Raw genomic sequence first — 14,343 nt, 5'->3', positions numbered from 1 at the left:
GCCTTAAACAAAGAAACTAGAGCGCGTTCAGCAGCAGGAAACGGATGTACTACAAAAGCTCCAGAAAAGATGGAAGAATTGCAGTGTCTTTTCTAGCGTGGCCGATGCGCCAACCGATCTGGTCCCTGCTGGGAAGATGATAGATGTCGCCTGTACTAGTCATCGATCGGTCCGGTTAGATATACGGCGATCTCGAGAAAGCGAAAGGCGGCACTGTGCCGGGAATTGACGCCGGCCGTTCGCCACCGAGCTTCCACTACCAAACAGATCGAAGTTGTCCAGCACTTTGGGATGGATCTCCTGTCCACTTCCGGAGTTTATCAGCCGGATCAGGCCTAATTGAATCATGGGGTAAAGTACGGTCACCACGACTTCACGGCCGGAGAGTTTAGTTTTTAGTCTTTGGAGATGACATCAGGTGATAAGCTAGGCCGGATAGGCTCTTATCCCCTTGAACTTTTTGGTGCGTTGCTTTGAAAAAAATATGTGGAGAGTGGATGATTGTCATGAGGCTTCCCGGTTTTTCTGATAAGCTCAAGCCAAGTGGCCGTGCAATTTGAAGATCTCCTCGTTGATCTGTTTGCTGATTGACACAATGACAGTGCTCTCATCATACAAGCATGCCAGTGTGCACACACCACAAGTCTGGCTCTTTGAGTCTTGACGCTATCGGATTACTGTTCTTGTATGGGTACAGAAAGGAGGCCAGCCCGCGTTGGAAACAGCTAGCTGGGTGCCGGTGTGACATTGTTCCAAGATGCCTTTCGTTCTCGAAGGGCTGGGAGTGGTCGAGCCTGGTAGAAAGGGTGAAAAGAACCAAAGTACTCCGTGTAGTGGAGCTGTACTTATCAGATCTTCTCACCCCAGAAGATACCCTTTGCACTAAACATAGTACCAGCATTCACGTAAACTAGTGCATGCTGGCGACATGACACAGCTCCGGTGAAAGGTAGGATCTCGCAGAGGAAAAGGCGAGAGAATGAGAGATGCGCAACTGTGCTCGAGTATCTTGGCCCAGGAACAGGACAAAAGATATGAAATCAATAGAATGCCTCCATGCTATACGGAGATTAATTTGTATATAGATTTTCCATGTACTACAACACAATCCATTCAGGTTGAATCGCCTGACTTTTAAGGCAGACCAGGAGAAAATTCTCTAAACTCATGATTCGCTTACACACGCGCGAGTCCAAGAAAAATAAACAGAGCATGCTCTCGCTTCTGCCACCTGCCTAGTTGATGCAGCACAAATGACAGCGAAATTAACTGGAGCTAAAATAAAAGTACTTTGCCGGCCTGCTTCTGCATCATGACGTGCAGCTCCATGACCGCACACTACAGATACTTCCTTGCAAGAGCCCTGACCTTGGTATCAAAATGAGAGGATGCGATACGAGAGCCGGGCAGATAGAGGGGATTGAGGAATATCTGCACAGCGCAACATTTGTGAGGTTGTGTTTATATCAAGACTCATTATTGGTACATGTAGGATCTTCTAGATTGAAGTTCAGACACTGTCATGATTTTGACCATCAGTTGCCTATTTACAAGGTAGAGGACAAGTTCCATCACCTTGACGCAGACAGAGCATATTGATAAAAGAGTAGAAAAAGATAATAAACCGATGCCAAAAATCATGTTCACTACAAAGAAAGATACCAAGAGGCATTACTATTCAATAATGTAGACATAATTGAGCACTTAGTAATCTAAAATGCGACGAGATGGTTCTCCATATTGTAATGGACTAATAGTCATCTTACCTTGATGTAAAGTTCATGAACCTCTTGAAAAAACCCTTTTATTCCATCCTCGCTACGTGAATCGTGAAGCAACATGAATCTAGTATGTGCCATAATTGCAGTTAAGGGAACTAATAGTATTGCAATAATGGGAATTTTAGATAACACAAGAAAAACACAGCCATAACCACTTTAAAGGATATGACCAGCAGTTACATAAACAGACACCACAAGGTCATTGAATCTATCAACTGACTTCAGGAACCTGAAAAACAACAGAAAATGTAGAAAGGGCTAAATGAGGTAAGCAATAAAAAAAATGAAAAGAATCTTTTTGGGCTTCATGCATTCTAGAGAAAATAACAAAACAGTTTTTGGGCATAGTATCCTACAGATCAAATTTTCAACCAATAGAATCTCACATTGCACTTGTGGTCCACGCCAGGTCCTGAACAACATCTAACGCAGCATGCAGGATGAACTGATGGTGATAAGCCAGATCTTCTTTCTGCAAGGGAGTAAACTCCAGAAGATTAGACATACAGATTAGCAGTAATTTGGTATGCTTACACCACTTCAGGACACAGACCCCATATAAAGAAGGCTCCAATGCATAATTTTTTTATCGATTAACACTACATAGAAATCTTATATTTCCTGGGACCAAATGAAATTAAGGGTTTCATTGTAGTAAGCATGAAATGAGATCAAGCATACAGAAAGACAGAAAATCACAACAGATAACACTTTTTTAACTCAAACAGAAGAACTTTGAAAAATCTCCATCAATTGTTATCTCCTACAGATTGTGTCAAAGGGAGATAGCAATGATTTTTCATACCCAAGAGGCGAGAGACATTTTAACATATTACATCAACAAACCAAATGGTTCATATTGTGGTATGAATGAGATACTATAGTCTACAGGTATAGCTAAAATGTGATATATTGGAAGGAAATGGAGTGTGGGACACATACTTTGGGCGCGGATCCAACTTCTGCCTCATAGATTGGGATGTCATTCTTACTTACAATCACGAAGCATGCTGTAGTGGCCATTTGAGATATCTACGGATGTTGCAAGGAAAAGAGTATTAATTGTGGTAGTAATATCAGATGTTGCAAGTAAATAGTCGGGAGAACATACAGTTGAATATAGAGACAAACAATGGAGCAAAACTAATGCACCCCACTATCCTAGCTCCACAAGGATAGCAACATGCATTCAAAACTAAGAATTGCCAAATGATCAACATCTGGCCAAGCCAGATATTATTTTTCCTCATTACTAGCATGTCTTTCATCAAATTTATTCTTAGTATTATCGGCAACTGATGTGCTTGTCTGTTGTTGCTGTGTTCTAAGAGCCTTGTGCCATCGGATTTCTGTTGGCTAATGCATAAAAAACTCTGTAAACTTTTTTCTTGTGTTAAAATCATAGTTAATAACTCCAATTTGCACAGATGGTAGAGATTGCAGTTTCTGTGCAAAATGATATCCAGAAGATCAAAAGGGATATATTCACAAGTTTTATCTAGTTCTGTTAGTAAAACTTCAGCAACTGCTCACTGCTCAGAGTAGAATAATACTTTAACAGCCCCAAAACACCTCCTCGAGCATGGGTGCATTTGTGATTGAAGTTTGAAGCCATGGTTAAACCAAGTCTGGTTCAGGAAGTTCTAGGCATCTCATTACAGTTGGTAATAGCAATTAGTTGCAAGATGGGGAAGCCCTGAGAAACTACTACCATATTTTTTTGGCTTCTGGAATTTGAGCTTATTGTCTGTGTTGACTTGTGCTAAGTCTGTAATGCCCCTGGACTTTAATTGTGTCCTATTAAATTGATAACTCGTTCTTTTTGACTGTTTTACTTTTACCACAGAAGTGAGCAAGGTAATAAAGTGCTAAATTACAATAAAGCATGGTGTTAATGTTTACTTGAGTACAAGTCAAATAGAAATAATGTTTTCTTGCAAGCAAACGGAGTTAAAAAAACACCCCTCCCATATTTTAGTCCTTTTTGAGTAACTTCCACCTATTTTTGATTTGTTTGCGCTCATATTTTCTTTTTGCGCACCCGTTAAACTTGTTTATCAAATCGGCGTACCAAGGTTATTCCAACATGAAACTGGACAGTGGTTTGCTAGCACTTCTTCAATACAGACATCAAGAAAAACTATGAGAAACGGCGTCCTAAGTTACTTTTCCGGATTTCCCTTTTACCATCTATCTTATGCTGTTATGCACAGGCGCTGGTTATGCAAGACAAATGTTAAATTAGCAATTCCTCGATGCCTAACATTCCCAAGGATTGCTCACTTCTATCAAAAGATTTATAACTTCCTAAGGTTCAAACAAAATGATCACTGCCTTTTTGCACTACATAGGCAGCATATGTCATACATACGAAACACATCTCCATTGAATTACACAAAAAAAATATTACACTAGCATTTCCAAGGAACGTTGTCGTATCACTGTCAGCTAACCTGGGCAGCCGGGGAGGAGTTGGACTGGTCCGGGAGGGCGTCGGGGAGGAGCAGATCTTGTCCGGGCAGAGTCGGAGTGGCGACGTGGATGGCGTCGGGGAGCTGCTCTGGTCCGGCGGGACGAAGCTCCGGGCGGCGGGGGGAAGTAGTCGACGGAGGATCTGGGCGGTGGCGGGGGGTTGAGAGACCGAGCCGGGGCTGGACTGGTGGATCGCGTGGCGTGCCGTAAAAGGGGGTTTCGCGGTGGCACAAAATCGTAATTTCCTTCAGAAGCCTTGGGGTAATTTCGAGTTTTCGACTCAGAGCTGCCGCCGCCGTAGCTCAGCGTCACCGCCGACGCCTCAATTCCTCCGCCTCCCACGCGTGGCGCCGCCATATCCTGGCCGTTCCCGTTCTTCCTCGCCTCGACATCGCGTCCCTGCTGTCTCCACCCCGCCTGCGATCGCCATTGGGTTTGGAGGCATCCAGCGATTAGTTCAATTCCACTGACCTTGACAGTTTCTGGGTGTGCCGGGGACTAGATCTGCTCCTAGTTGTCATGAAGTTTCATGTGATGAGGTCTGTGCTCCCGAGTTCCGGGAATTGAATTCGAACTGAAGCGGGGTGGCAGTCTCTGAAGTGGGGTTTCTGGAGTCGGAGCGTCTTGGGGGATGGGGAGGCTGGTTGTCGCCGCGGCGGTGGCCGCATGGGCTATCCCAATCGCCGCTTGGGTCGACTCCGTCGTTCCTGACCCCTACATGGTGAGTCATCTTCCCCGGATATGCATGTTTACTTTTGAACTAGCCAAATACGACGGGAAGCTTTTGAACAGGCCATGTCACTTGCTTTAGAAGTTGCTGATGTACATAATGGTTATGGAAAATAGTGTTGCTCTCCCAAAGAAATGCTATTTGGAAATTATGATCCATTAGAATTTGTTTTTCGCTAACACCATGTCAGGTCTGAAATTGCAACCACACTTGTTTTCCAATGTTGTTTATACAAGTAAGAGATTAGGTGGAACATTCACTGGTTCTCATGTCGAAAAACTTTGTATCTTTCCATGAAGGAATCTTCATGAGTTAGGTCTGTACTTGTTTAGAAACTAGACTTCTCCTGAAATCTTAGATTTAGCAAGCAGGTGTGATAACATTTGCTGTACCATTTTATTGTTTGTGTTTAGGATGAGATCTTCCATGTTCCCCAGGCGCAGCGCTATTGCCGTGGAGATTTATTAACATGGGATCCCATGATCACCACCCCTCCTGGCCTGTGAGTTTCAACGACTCCTCATTGCTTCAATCTCAAATTTGCCTTGTGATGGACTCTTCTCTGCAATTTTGCAGGTACTACATTTCTCTAGCATATGTTGCGGCTTTGTTTCCTGGTGCATGGGCTACTAAGGTGGCAGATGCACTCGAACCCCTTTGTACCCCAGCACTTCTCCGGTCAACTAATGTTATAATGGCAGTGGTCTGTGGTGTTCTTGTTCACGACCTGCTTCTGTGTATCAAGCCAGGAATCAGCAAAGCGAAGGCAACTGTGTATGCTATTCTTGTAGCATTGTATCCTGTTCACTGGTTCTTTACCTTTCTGTATTACACTGATGTCGCATCATTAGCCGCAGTTCTTGCAATGTACCTGTACTGCTTGAAGAAACGGTTTTGGGTCAGTGCAATGGTGAGTACTTTGAACTAACTAAGTGCATCATAGATTTCAATGAGATAAGACTGCATATTGTGGTAACATATCTATTATTGTTGGTTTGTTGTGTTCACAACAGAATAATTAGCTTGTTTGATTGTTGCAAATTTGTAATAATTATCCGTAGCATACTTGATAGTCATGGTTTTGTTGAATCATTAAATAAAATGTTAAAGACTCAACATAATTTTCAAAGAACCAAACACTTATTTCGTACCTACATGTTGTATATAAACCTTCATAATCTTGATTTCGAATATACGTCCTGCCATTATGAATAAACTGGATTCCTTTTTGCCTGCAGTTCGGTGTCATCTCAATACTTTTCCGGCAGACTAATGCAATATGGATGCTATTTTTTGCTGCCAATGGAGCCATTACATATGTACAAGACCTTTGTCACAGTGACTATGTTTCTCATGAGAACAATGGACTAACAGATAAGTCAATCACGGAAGTATCTGACCTGGCTAACAAAGCCACTGCTCCAGGTTTGAGAAGACGGCGAAAGGATAGATCCATAACTATGAAGAGAGTTGTTTCTGGATCTACTAAACTGCATACCAGTGAGCACTCCAGCTGTTTGAATTAAGAAATATATATTTTTGAACTTCTACTGCAAGCTTCTCGCTCCATTTTTATTATTCACTAGGTGGCATACTTAATGTCCTTCGACAATCGGGTTTACAAAATAATCTAAACATCCTTCCATGATTGTTGAGATTGAAGATATGTCTTTGTATGATATGCTTGGTATTTTTTTTATAATCACCAGATCACTAGATTCAAACTTTTATCAATTTATTTATAAGTGTAACTGATATTTTGTTGAAAAAGGGTGGAAATTCTAGCAAGACCATGTTACCTCTTTTATGTGCAGTCCTTTTCACAAAAATATTCAACATTTATGAGTAATGTGCAGGTTTTACAGAGGAAATATCGGACATCAGCTTCGGTTTATGGAATTCAAAGTGTAAAGTTTTAATAACTTTTACACCATTTGTAATAGTTCTGGTGGTATTTGTAGCATTTATAATCTGGAATGGTGGCATAGTACTAGGTACATTCTTGTGTTTAACTGTTCTTGTATTATATGTACTTCATAGAGTTTAGCAATTCATAAAGTAATCTATAGCGTGCTAAACGCACGCTCTTGCTTTGGGTGATGCAGGTGCTAAGGAAGCCCATGTTGTTTCTCCACACTTTGCACAGTTGCTGTACTTTGGTCTGGTGTCATCTGCTGCCCTCCTACCATGGCATTTTACTCCCAGACGAGTATCAGACCTATTCCGCTTGTGTAGAAAGAACAAAACCTTTAGTCTTCTGGCAATGCTCATGGCTCTTGGCTTAAGCTTCGTGGCTGTACATTTCTTCAGGTTTGTTACCTGAACATCTCTCTCTTGCTGCTAAGAGAAGAACCTTAACAGTCTGGTGTTAATGCCGACTCACCATTTTGCTAAAATTAAAACTCAAGCCAAGTGGCAAGCAACTACACATACTAGTTTGTAATGCTTGGGATTTAGGAGCTGAACTGCAGTTGCAGTCAAACATATGCTTCGTAGTACTTGCAATTTAGGTGCTGAACTACAGTTGCAGTCAAATATATGCTTGCTGTCAAATATATGCCAGAAGATTCTCAATGGTTCCACTTTATTCTACTAAGTTTTGTCCTTTATCTTGTGTGTATTTGACTATTTAAGAATCCCTAATGGCTGTGTCTTTTGGATCCTTTGGTGCAGCATTGCTCATCCTTATCTTCTTGCTGACAATAGACACTACACCTTCTATATCTGGAGGAAGGTCATCCAGGCTCATTGGATGATGAAATACATTTTGATCCCATTTTATGTCTACTCATGGTTTTCAGTTATCAACATCTTAGGTAAACTTTGTCATTGAAATTTAGGGTAAGTCAACTATTTTGAAAAGTATATATGAACTGCAATTCTTTTGTTTCTTATCTTGCAGGGAAATCGCAGACAAGGGTTTGGGTGTTGTCCTTTATTTTCTCAGTTGCCTTAGTTCTCGTCCCTGCCCCATTAGTTGAATTTAGATACTACACAATCCCGTTGGTTATACTGATTCTTAATTCCCCAGTAATTGATAATGGCAAATTGCTTGCATTGGGGTCTGTTTATGCTGCTGCTGATTTGTTCACCCTGGCGATGTTTCTGTTCAGACCATTCCGTTGGGAGCACGAGCCTGGAACACAAAGGTTTATGTGGTAGTTTAGATTGGCGAACTTCAGAAGAGACCAACTCCACTGTTCAGTTGCTCCTATAAAATGTCAAGTGCTGCTAACAGGGGCCTTTAAGTGCCGATCCACTGGGAGTATCAGAAATTCAGTGGTGATTGAATCTTTTTGTCAGTTTTCCTGTATACTAGGGCTCGTATGAGTCGTCAATTAAGTCAAACATTGGTAACGTTACTTGTTATTTCACCATTCTTTGAAGAAATAAACATTTGACGTTGCAGTTTTACCTTCTATGGGTTGGGGTTGTACAAATTTTGTGAGTTCAGCCCGAGCATACTACAGGAAAAAAAGAAGTCTTCTCAGGTTGCTTGACATCCCAACTCAATAAGTATTACAGTTTCAAACACTGCATATAGAAGCTGCACTATTGTTTGCAACATTTCACTTCTTCGAGAGCACAGACCATTGAAAACACTGACACACAGATATCTTCTATTGCCAGCCGGTGCACATCAAATTCATCTCTTAAACATGAATACACCAAGATATACAACATAGAACAAGTGTTGCAACCCTGTACAGATTTCAGCTGTTCACATTCACGGTAATGTTCGTTTTAGTCTTAGCAAGAACGGAGTACAGCCAGCTGTCAAAGAAAAAAAAGAACGGAGTACAGCCATGTTCTCTCCAGCAAAAGCAGCAGCAAGCAGCCCTGTGCCAGACATTTACAGGGCCACTTCTGCTCTGTTTTGGGTTTTTGCATAATCCCTTCTTATCTTCCACAACTTCTCAACGACTTCTTTCATTGGTGGCCTGTCCGCACGGGTAGGAGCGACACATTGGAACATCACATCAAAAGTTTTATTCAGTATATCCTCATTTACTGATTCAGTCAACATTGGATCCAGTATGGACTGCACATCGCCTTTGTTATATTTCTCAAAGGCCTGCATCGAAAGCATTAGGCCTCAGATGTCTTCTAGAATGTAAGTGACGATAGATGGGATAATCAGCTTAACAACTACTGGTAATTAAATCAAGCTTATCGATGTTTATTTTTTTATTTAATGGAAACATTTGGAGGGAACCTATAAGCAGTTAAACATAAGGATCTGCCATTTTGGATAATGTGCACATAGCCTCTTTTTTTCCTGTGCGGATATGGTGGGAGTAGACCTGGGCAAACCCTGGTCCGGGACGGCCTTCATAAAGCCTGTGGGAAACCCCCAAGCCTAGGCCCGGTCCAGCCCGGCTGCGAAGCCCGGAAAATGGCCTTTTGGTACTAAAATAACCATTTTCGGGATACAAAATGTTTTTACACCTATTTTCAGAAAGAAGTATTGTTTAATTCATTTCAGGGTTTTTTCGGGCCAGGCTTTAGGCAGGAAACTGAGGCACCGCCCATGCCCAGGTCTAGGTGGGAGGTTGCATTGTAAATGGTTTAACTTGTAACGAAATAGCAAATCATTAATCATCAAAGGAAGTTATGCATGAGGGTGCAATGAATTGAAACAAATAAATGATTGAAGAACTAGTAGTTCATTATTTATCTTCCTAAGCTCTTTTTTGAAATTATGCTGCCATTGAATACTACATTTCTATTTGTGCTTGTGGTCACAATTTGTACCAATGGAGAGAGGGACCTTCGCAAAATACCAGGGGAGCTAAGCTATGAAATAGTAGCCAGGGAATATTAGACAGGATGTCAATGACTGAAATGATATCTATGCAAGAATAGGAGAGCAAAGACGTACCCATCTCACGGTAATCTTTTCTCTTGCTCCCCTGTTTACCTCAATAGGACGACGGCCTGAAAGGATTTCCAGGAGCAAGATACCATAAGAGAACACATCACTCTTGACTGTCAGATAGTTTGTCCGCAGATACTCTGGGTCTACATAACCAGCCGTTCCTTTCACGTCAGTCTGTATCACTGACTGGCCTGGCTCTGTAGAACCAATTCTTGCAAATCCGAAGTCGGCTACTTTGGCCCTGAAGCCTTCAGTTAGTAGAATGTTTGATGACTTCACATCCCGGTGTATTATGGGTTTCTCTAAAAGCATAACAGTACACGATAATTTGAGACAAGATATATGCAAATTGCCAGAAGGAATGTTCAAATTAGAATATCTCTGTTTGCCTGCGAATGGACACTATTTCAATACTTAAAACCACATGGGTTATACAACTTTAATTCTATTGAAAATACAGTTAATAGTTGTATATCCATGGAGTTAGTTCAGGTCCTGATAATTGTGATATACCACTGCTCTCATAAGTTAAGTTACATGTGCAAACTAATGTGGGTTCGATTGCGTGTTGTGAGAAGTGCTATTCTTGTTGAGGATGGTCACAAATTCTTGTAACTATTGAACTTGATTCTTTACTTACTGAAAAGATGTTGCAAATGCTTATTTGCATGTTCTCTAAAAAAAGTTAGGTTCACTTCATAAAAATGCTGGAGGTGCATGTGCATATCATTTTGTCAAGGACTGAAGGCTGAAATCATTTCCCAAATAATAAACAAGTACTCAACAAGTTACAATTTAAAGGGTCAACCTTCACTGCAGTCGAATATTAGTTGTCTGTGTTTTGTTACCACGTTGGTAAACTGCTACAATGCGCGACTAACTTGGATAAGAATGAAATGTAGTGTAAATTTGTTGTTTCATTAAATTGTTCTATACTCAACAAATGACAATATGTAGGGAAAGGTGTACCTGCATATAAATGCAAATAAGTTAATCCATGGGCAACATCTATGGCTATTTCAAGCCGCTGACCAAATCCCAATACTAGCCCGTGTTGTCCTGAAAGATAATTTAGAATATGTTAATATTCATTTTAGGAAGAAGTAAAACGAACTAGAAATCTGGTTTGCAGCTTACCATCCAAATGGTCCCTAAGAGTGCCATTTGCAACAAACTCAGTTATGACAATTCTTTCATTCCCTTTGTCAATATAACCAAGTAATTGGACCAAATTCCTGTGTTCAATTTTTTTTAGTAGTGCAATTTCGTTTCTGAATTCTGCATGTAAAGAAGCAAAATGTTCCTGGAAGAAGAAATCTTATAAGAACCACAATGCAAGCCGTTGAAAAAGAAATCTTATAAGAATCAGGATTGTGGGGAAAAAGAAATCTGTCAGAGGAACAGGCTTACACAGCATATACTAGAATATATCACAATCCTTCACACCTACTGGAACAAACAATGCAATGTGAGTACATGCTTTAATGATGCCTCACCCTGTTATTCTTCTGCCGGTCTACACAAATATGGATCGACAACTGGGTCTACCTAAACCTGGATTAGCTAATCTGTTGTTCTTTCTTGATTCCATTTGGGAGATAGAGCAAACGGTGCATGATGAGCTCAGAAAACAATAAAAAAAGGTTTGACGCCAATAAGACTTCTAAACCTTATGATGTGTCCTCTTTAATTAGGCTTTTAATTAAAGCTTGTACTGCGGAATGAGTTTAACCAAAAATAATAATAGTTCAATCATCGTACTTAGGTACATCTCTAGCATGGTTGCCAGAAAAAGAAACTACCTTCCTTGCCCTTTTAATAGCCACAACAAGTCCATCTTGCAGATCCACTCTGTAGGCCTTCCCGAAATAACTTTCACCAATCATCAAGGCCGGTGAGAAGTTCCGTGTCAGTTTAATAACTTGTTCAAGACTGAGGTTCAATGGATCATTTCGACTTGGAGGTGAAGACAGTGAAAACCTAGATGGACTTGGAGGTACTCGAAGAGGGCTTCCGGAAATTCTGTCAGAAATTGACCTCAGTTCAAAAGAACTTGCTGAAAAAACAAAGGGATATGTCAATTGGTTGCAAGGGTTTATACCCCCAAAAGTTAGCAGCAGTCTCCTTTTTTTTTTGGTCTGCAGTTTTGCCACAAACACCTTAGGCATCACTTCAGTGTGTTTTCTTGAATAACTATATATATTGGAGTATTTAGGCACATATACTACATATTATTTGTAATTATAAAACCTTATTAATTTATAGTTTTACTCAGTTTGTGGACTTTTGCTTCTATTCTTCCAAGATTCTAGCTTTCCATTTTTTTTGGGCACCGACTATTTTTTCGTTAAAGCTCTGACACTGCATGAGTTAACATTCGTTATTTTCACTTACAGGAAGTTGCACCTCTTGCAAGAACAGGATCTTCACTTCCATCCTTCCTTTTTGATCCAAAACAGGGGCACAAGGCATCAAAACACAGAAGGAACATTCCTGTAGTTGTGGTGGCTACCATAACGTTATCTGTCTCCAATATTCCGATAAAAACTGATGTGTCTCATTTGTATTTGATGTCGCACATTAGCACAATTATGTATAGAAAATTGCCTCCAAATCTATCTGAGTTAAGAGCAGAAGTTGTCCTAATATGCCTCCAAACCTATCTCACTCCAGAGCAGGATTTCTCGAACATATGCCTCCAAACCTATATCATTTCAGAGCAAAAGATGTCCTCTTTTCTCTTATAGTGGTGCAACATAAACTGCAAAAACATAAGACATTTAATTTAGTAATTTGGAAGGACTGACTAAAATAATAGCTACTGTAAGAGCCATAATACGATCATAGGTTCATAACTGGTGCTTTAGTGCAATGTGCGAAGGCAATTAATAAAATTTGATCTTAGAACGCACAATATTCTGTCAGGAAAAAAAGTTATCTATCTGCTCCTGGTGTAGTTGAATCGTAACAAAATAAATGGAACAAATGTCTGGCATTACCATTCACTTGTAATATCATTGTTCAACTAGTCTAAAAGAAATCAACTGTAAATGTTCCTGTCATTTAACATATTAGTTGAACAAACTTAAGGTTCAACAGCATGAATGAATTATCTCCGATAACCATAACTGTCTCCTTTCCATTTTATCATATGCCCCAAAACAAGCATTTATGGAGTACAACACTGGGGCTATATAGTCCTTAGTAAGCACCTTACCGAACGATTCATGCAACTAAGAAATACAGATTATACAGATATAATACGGAGTACAGCAAAACATAACGACACTCTGTGGACAAAATTGTACCGACAGATCGAACTTCCATGGCCCGAGAGACAGATTTAGCCATTTGTCAGCTGATAAATGATCAAGAGCTACAGGCAGACACAAGCATGGATACGTCAAGCGGCATGTCGTACCAATTACCAAACCTAGACTGAAGCTCGAGGCAATCTAATCCGTACTCCTAAATCGTAATCAGTTCCAGAAACAACAAAGCGAGAATCTCACTCCTAGGTTCCAGATTAAAACAAGCGAGCAACCACAGCACGTAAAGCATCGAGAACTAGAAGGGCTACAGAGAGAATCCTACAGTAATACGATACTAGCAACAAGGCCATTTGCGATCAGCGATGTGAGGAAGGCAGACAACAATTTGCGATATCCAACAACCAAGCAGGGAAGCGATGTATAACCAAAACAACCACGATCGCCACCGGTGGCAGAGACGCCTACGAGAGCTCCAAGGAAGCAAGGACTCACCGGAGGGGAAAGCTCGAGCGCCGCGCTCCGCCGCCGCGGCCGCCGAATCCACCAAATCGAGGATCCACGGAAAACGTTTGAGCGGAAATGGCGAGGAAGAAGCCGCTTGGGAGAAACCGTGTGCGGGGACTGGAGGAGGCGGACTGGGGGAGGCCGCCGAGACCGACGACTCGGGCGGGCGACTGGTAAACGACGCCGACACTCGGATTATTGTTTAGCGCCCAATTGAATACTCTTTTGGCCCTTTGGCGGTCGTGCTCTGGCCCATTTGTCAGTGGAGGTGCGTCTTGTTTGCCGCGGGAACGTGTGCGAGCGTTTCGCTGCCGGTGGGACCGGGCTGCAGGTTCCGGGAACGAGCCGCGCCTAGCAGTAGCCGCCCGCTGCAGTTCCAGGTCAGGCTGATTTGTCATCATAGCGGATTATTATACCGTCTTTTTTTTTAGAATCACCTGCGGAAGTCTCCCCACTTGAATATATTGCTTAAACGTGCCCGAGGGGCAATACATCTTGCCGGAGCAAGTACAATAAAACACAAAAAACAACAAGTACAAGATTACACCAGATCATAAAAACAACCCTCTAAACATCAACTAATTGAATCAGGCAGTTGTGTATAGCAGCACCGGTTCTGTCATGACCCAGAACGAGTAGCACTAGCAGAGAGGAGGAAGGCTGTCAATGGTCGCACCAATGCCAGGAAACAACCCAAGGAACACC

The 14,343-nt window shown here is 41.4% G+C and overlaps 3 protein-coding genes across 5 annotated transcripts; 1 reads left to right on the top strand and 2 right to left on the bottom strand.

The window, feature by feature from the left end:
• Nucleotides 1–1,035: 1,035 nt before the first annotated feature.
• Nucleotides 1,036–4,448, bottom strand: LOC100831314 (trafficking protein particle complex subunit 2). The gene is made up of 6 exons (XM_010241789.1): nucleotides 4,235–4,448; nucleotides 2,724–2,813; nucleotides 2,168–2,253; nucleotides 1,949–2,010; nucleotides 1,767–1,852; nucleotides 1,036–1,431 (listed from the first exon to the last, which is right to left on the bottom strand). The coding sequence occupies exons 2-6, from the start codon at nucleotides 2,802–2,804 to the stop codon at nucleotides 1,339–1,341; spliced, it is 408 nt and encodes a 135-aa protein (XP_010240091.1). The 5' UTR covers nucleotides 2,805–2,813; nucleotides 4,235–4,448; the 3' UTR covers nucleotides 1,036–1,338.
• A 63-nt stretch (nucleotides 4,449–4,511) lies between these two features.
• LOC100827541 (dol-P-Glc:Glc(2)Man(9)GlcNAc(2)-PP-Dol alpha-1,2-glucosyltransferase) lies at nucleotides 4,512–8,404 on the top strand. Of its 2 annotated transcripts, XM_003580042.4 has the most exons (8): nucleotides 4,512–4,974; nucleotides 5,397–5,485; nucleotides 5,560–5,893; nucleotides 6,222–6,483; nucleotides 6,840–6,977; nucleotides 7,089–7,293; nucleotides 7,657–7,799; nucleotides 7,886–8,402. In XM_003580042.4, exons 1-8 carry the CDS (start codon nucleotides 4,885–4,887, stop codon nucleotides 8,143–8,145), a joined length of 1,521 nt encoding a protein of 506 aa, XP_003580090.1. In that variant the 5' UTR covers nucleotides 4,512–4,884; the 3' UTR covers nucleotides 8,146–8,402. The 2 variants fall into 2 exon arrangements, with proteins under 2 accessions (XP_003580090.1, XP_010240092.1); XM_010241790.3 differs by lacking the exon at nucleotides 4,512–4,974 and having other exon boundaries at nucleotides 5,577–5,893; nucleotides 7,886–8,404.
• Nucleotides 8,405–8,575: 171 nt separating this feature from the next.
• Nucleotides 8,576–13,821, bottom strand: LOC100827233 (calmodulin-binding receptor-like cytoplasmic kinase 3). Of its 2 annotated transcripts, none has more exons than XM_014895814.2 (7): nucleotides 13,627–13,821; nucleotides 12,257–12,623; nucleotides 11,665–11,918; nucleotides 11,000–11,165; nucleotides 10,832–10,921; nucleotides 9,866–10,251; nucleotides 8,576–9,058 (listed from the first exon to the last, which is right to left on the bottom strand). In XM_014895814.2, the coding sequence occupies exons 2-7, from the start codon at nucleotides 12,375–12,377 to the stop codon at nucleotides 8,837–8,839; spliced, it is 1,239 nt and encodes a 412-aa protein (XP_014751300.1). In that variant the 5' UTR covers nucleotides 12,378–12,623; nucleotides 13,627–13,821; the 3' UTR covers nucleotides 8,576–8,836. The 2 variants fall into 2 exon arrangements, with proteins under 2 accessions (XP_014751300.1, XP_003580089.1); XM_003580041.4 differs by having other exon boundaries at nucleotides 9,866–10,164; nucleotides 13,627–13,819.
• Nucleotides 13,822–14,343: the final 522 nt, after the last annotated feature.

This window comes from Brachypodium distachyon, chromosome 5 (genome assembly GCF_000005505.3).
Source record: "Brachypodium distachyon strain Bd21 chromosome 5, Brachypodium_distachyon_v3.0, whole genome shotgun sequence".
In the NCBI taxonomy this organism is placed as follows: domain Eukaryota; kingdom Viridiplantae; phylum Streptophyta; class Magnoliopsida; order Poales; family Poaceae; genus Brachypodium; species Brachypodium distachyon.
Note: the sequence above shows the minus strand (reverse complement) of the source record. Positions and strands in the feature narration are given on the sequence as shown.

Bases quoted from the DNA above. Each gene is read 5' to 3' on its own strand.
- LOC100831314 (XM_010241789.1), bottom strand. From the start codon at position 2,804: ATGGCCACTACAGCATGCTTCGTGATTGTAAGTAAGAATGACATCCCA. The intron at 2,254-2,723 runs GTATGTGTCCCA...ACTCCCTTGCAG, and splicing joins AAGTTGGATCCGCGCCCAAA to AAAGAAGATCTGGCTTATCA. The intron at 2,011-2,167 runs GTGAGATTCTAT...GTTGTTTTTCAG, and splicing joins GCGTGGACCACAAGTGCAAT to GTTCCTGAAGTCAGTTGATA.
- LOC100827541 (XM_003580042.4), top strand. From the start codon at position 4,885: ATGGGGAGGCTGGTTGTCGCCGCGGCGGTGGCCGCATGGGCTATCCCA. The intron at 5,486-5,559 runs GTGAGTTTCAAC...GCAATTTTGCAG, and splicing joins ATCACCACCCCTCCTGGCCT to GTACTACATTTCTCTAGCAT. The intron at 6,978-7,088 runs GTACATTCTTGT...TGGGTGATGCAG, and splicing joins GAATGGTGGCATAGTACTAG to GTGCTAAGGAAGCCCATGTT.
- LOC100827233 (XM_014895814.2), bottom strand. From the start codon at position 12,377: ATGGTAGCCACCACAACTACAGGAATGTTCCTTCTGTGTTTTGATGCC. The intron at 11,166-11,664 runs GTAGTTTCTTTT...TTCTTCTTCCAG, and splicing joins CTATTAAAAGGGCAAGGAAG to GAACATTTTGCTTCTTTACA. The intron at 10,252-10,831 runs GTACACCTTTCC...GTCCATTCGCAG, and splicing joins TTATTTGCATTTATATGCAG to GCAAACAGAGATATTCTAAT.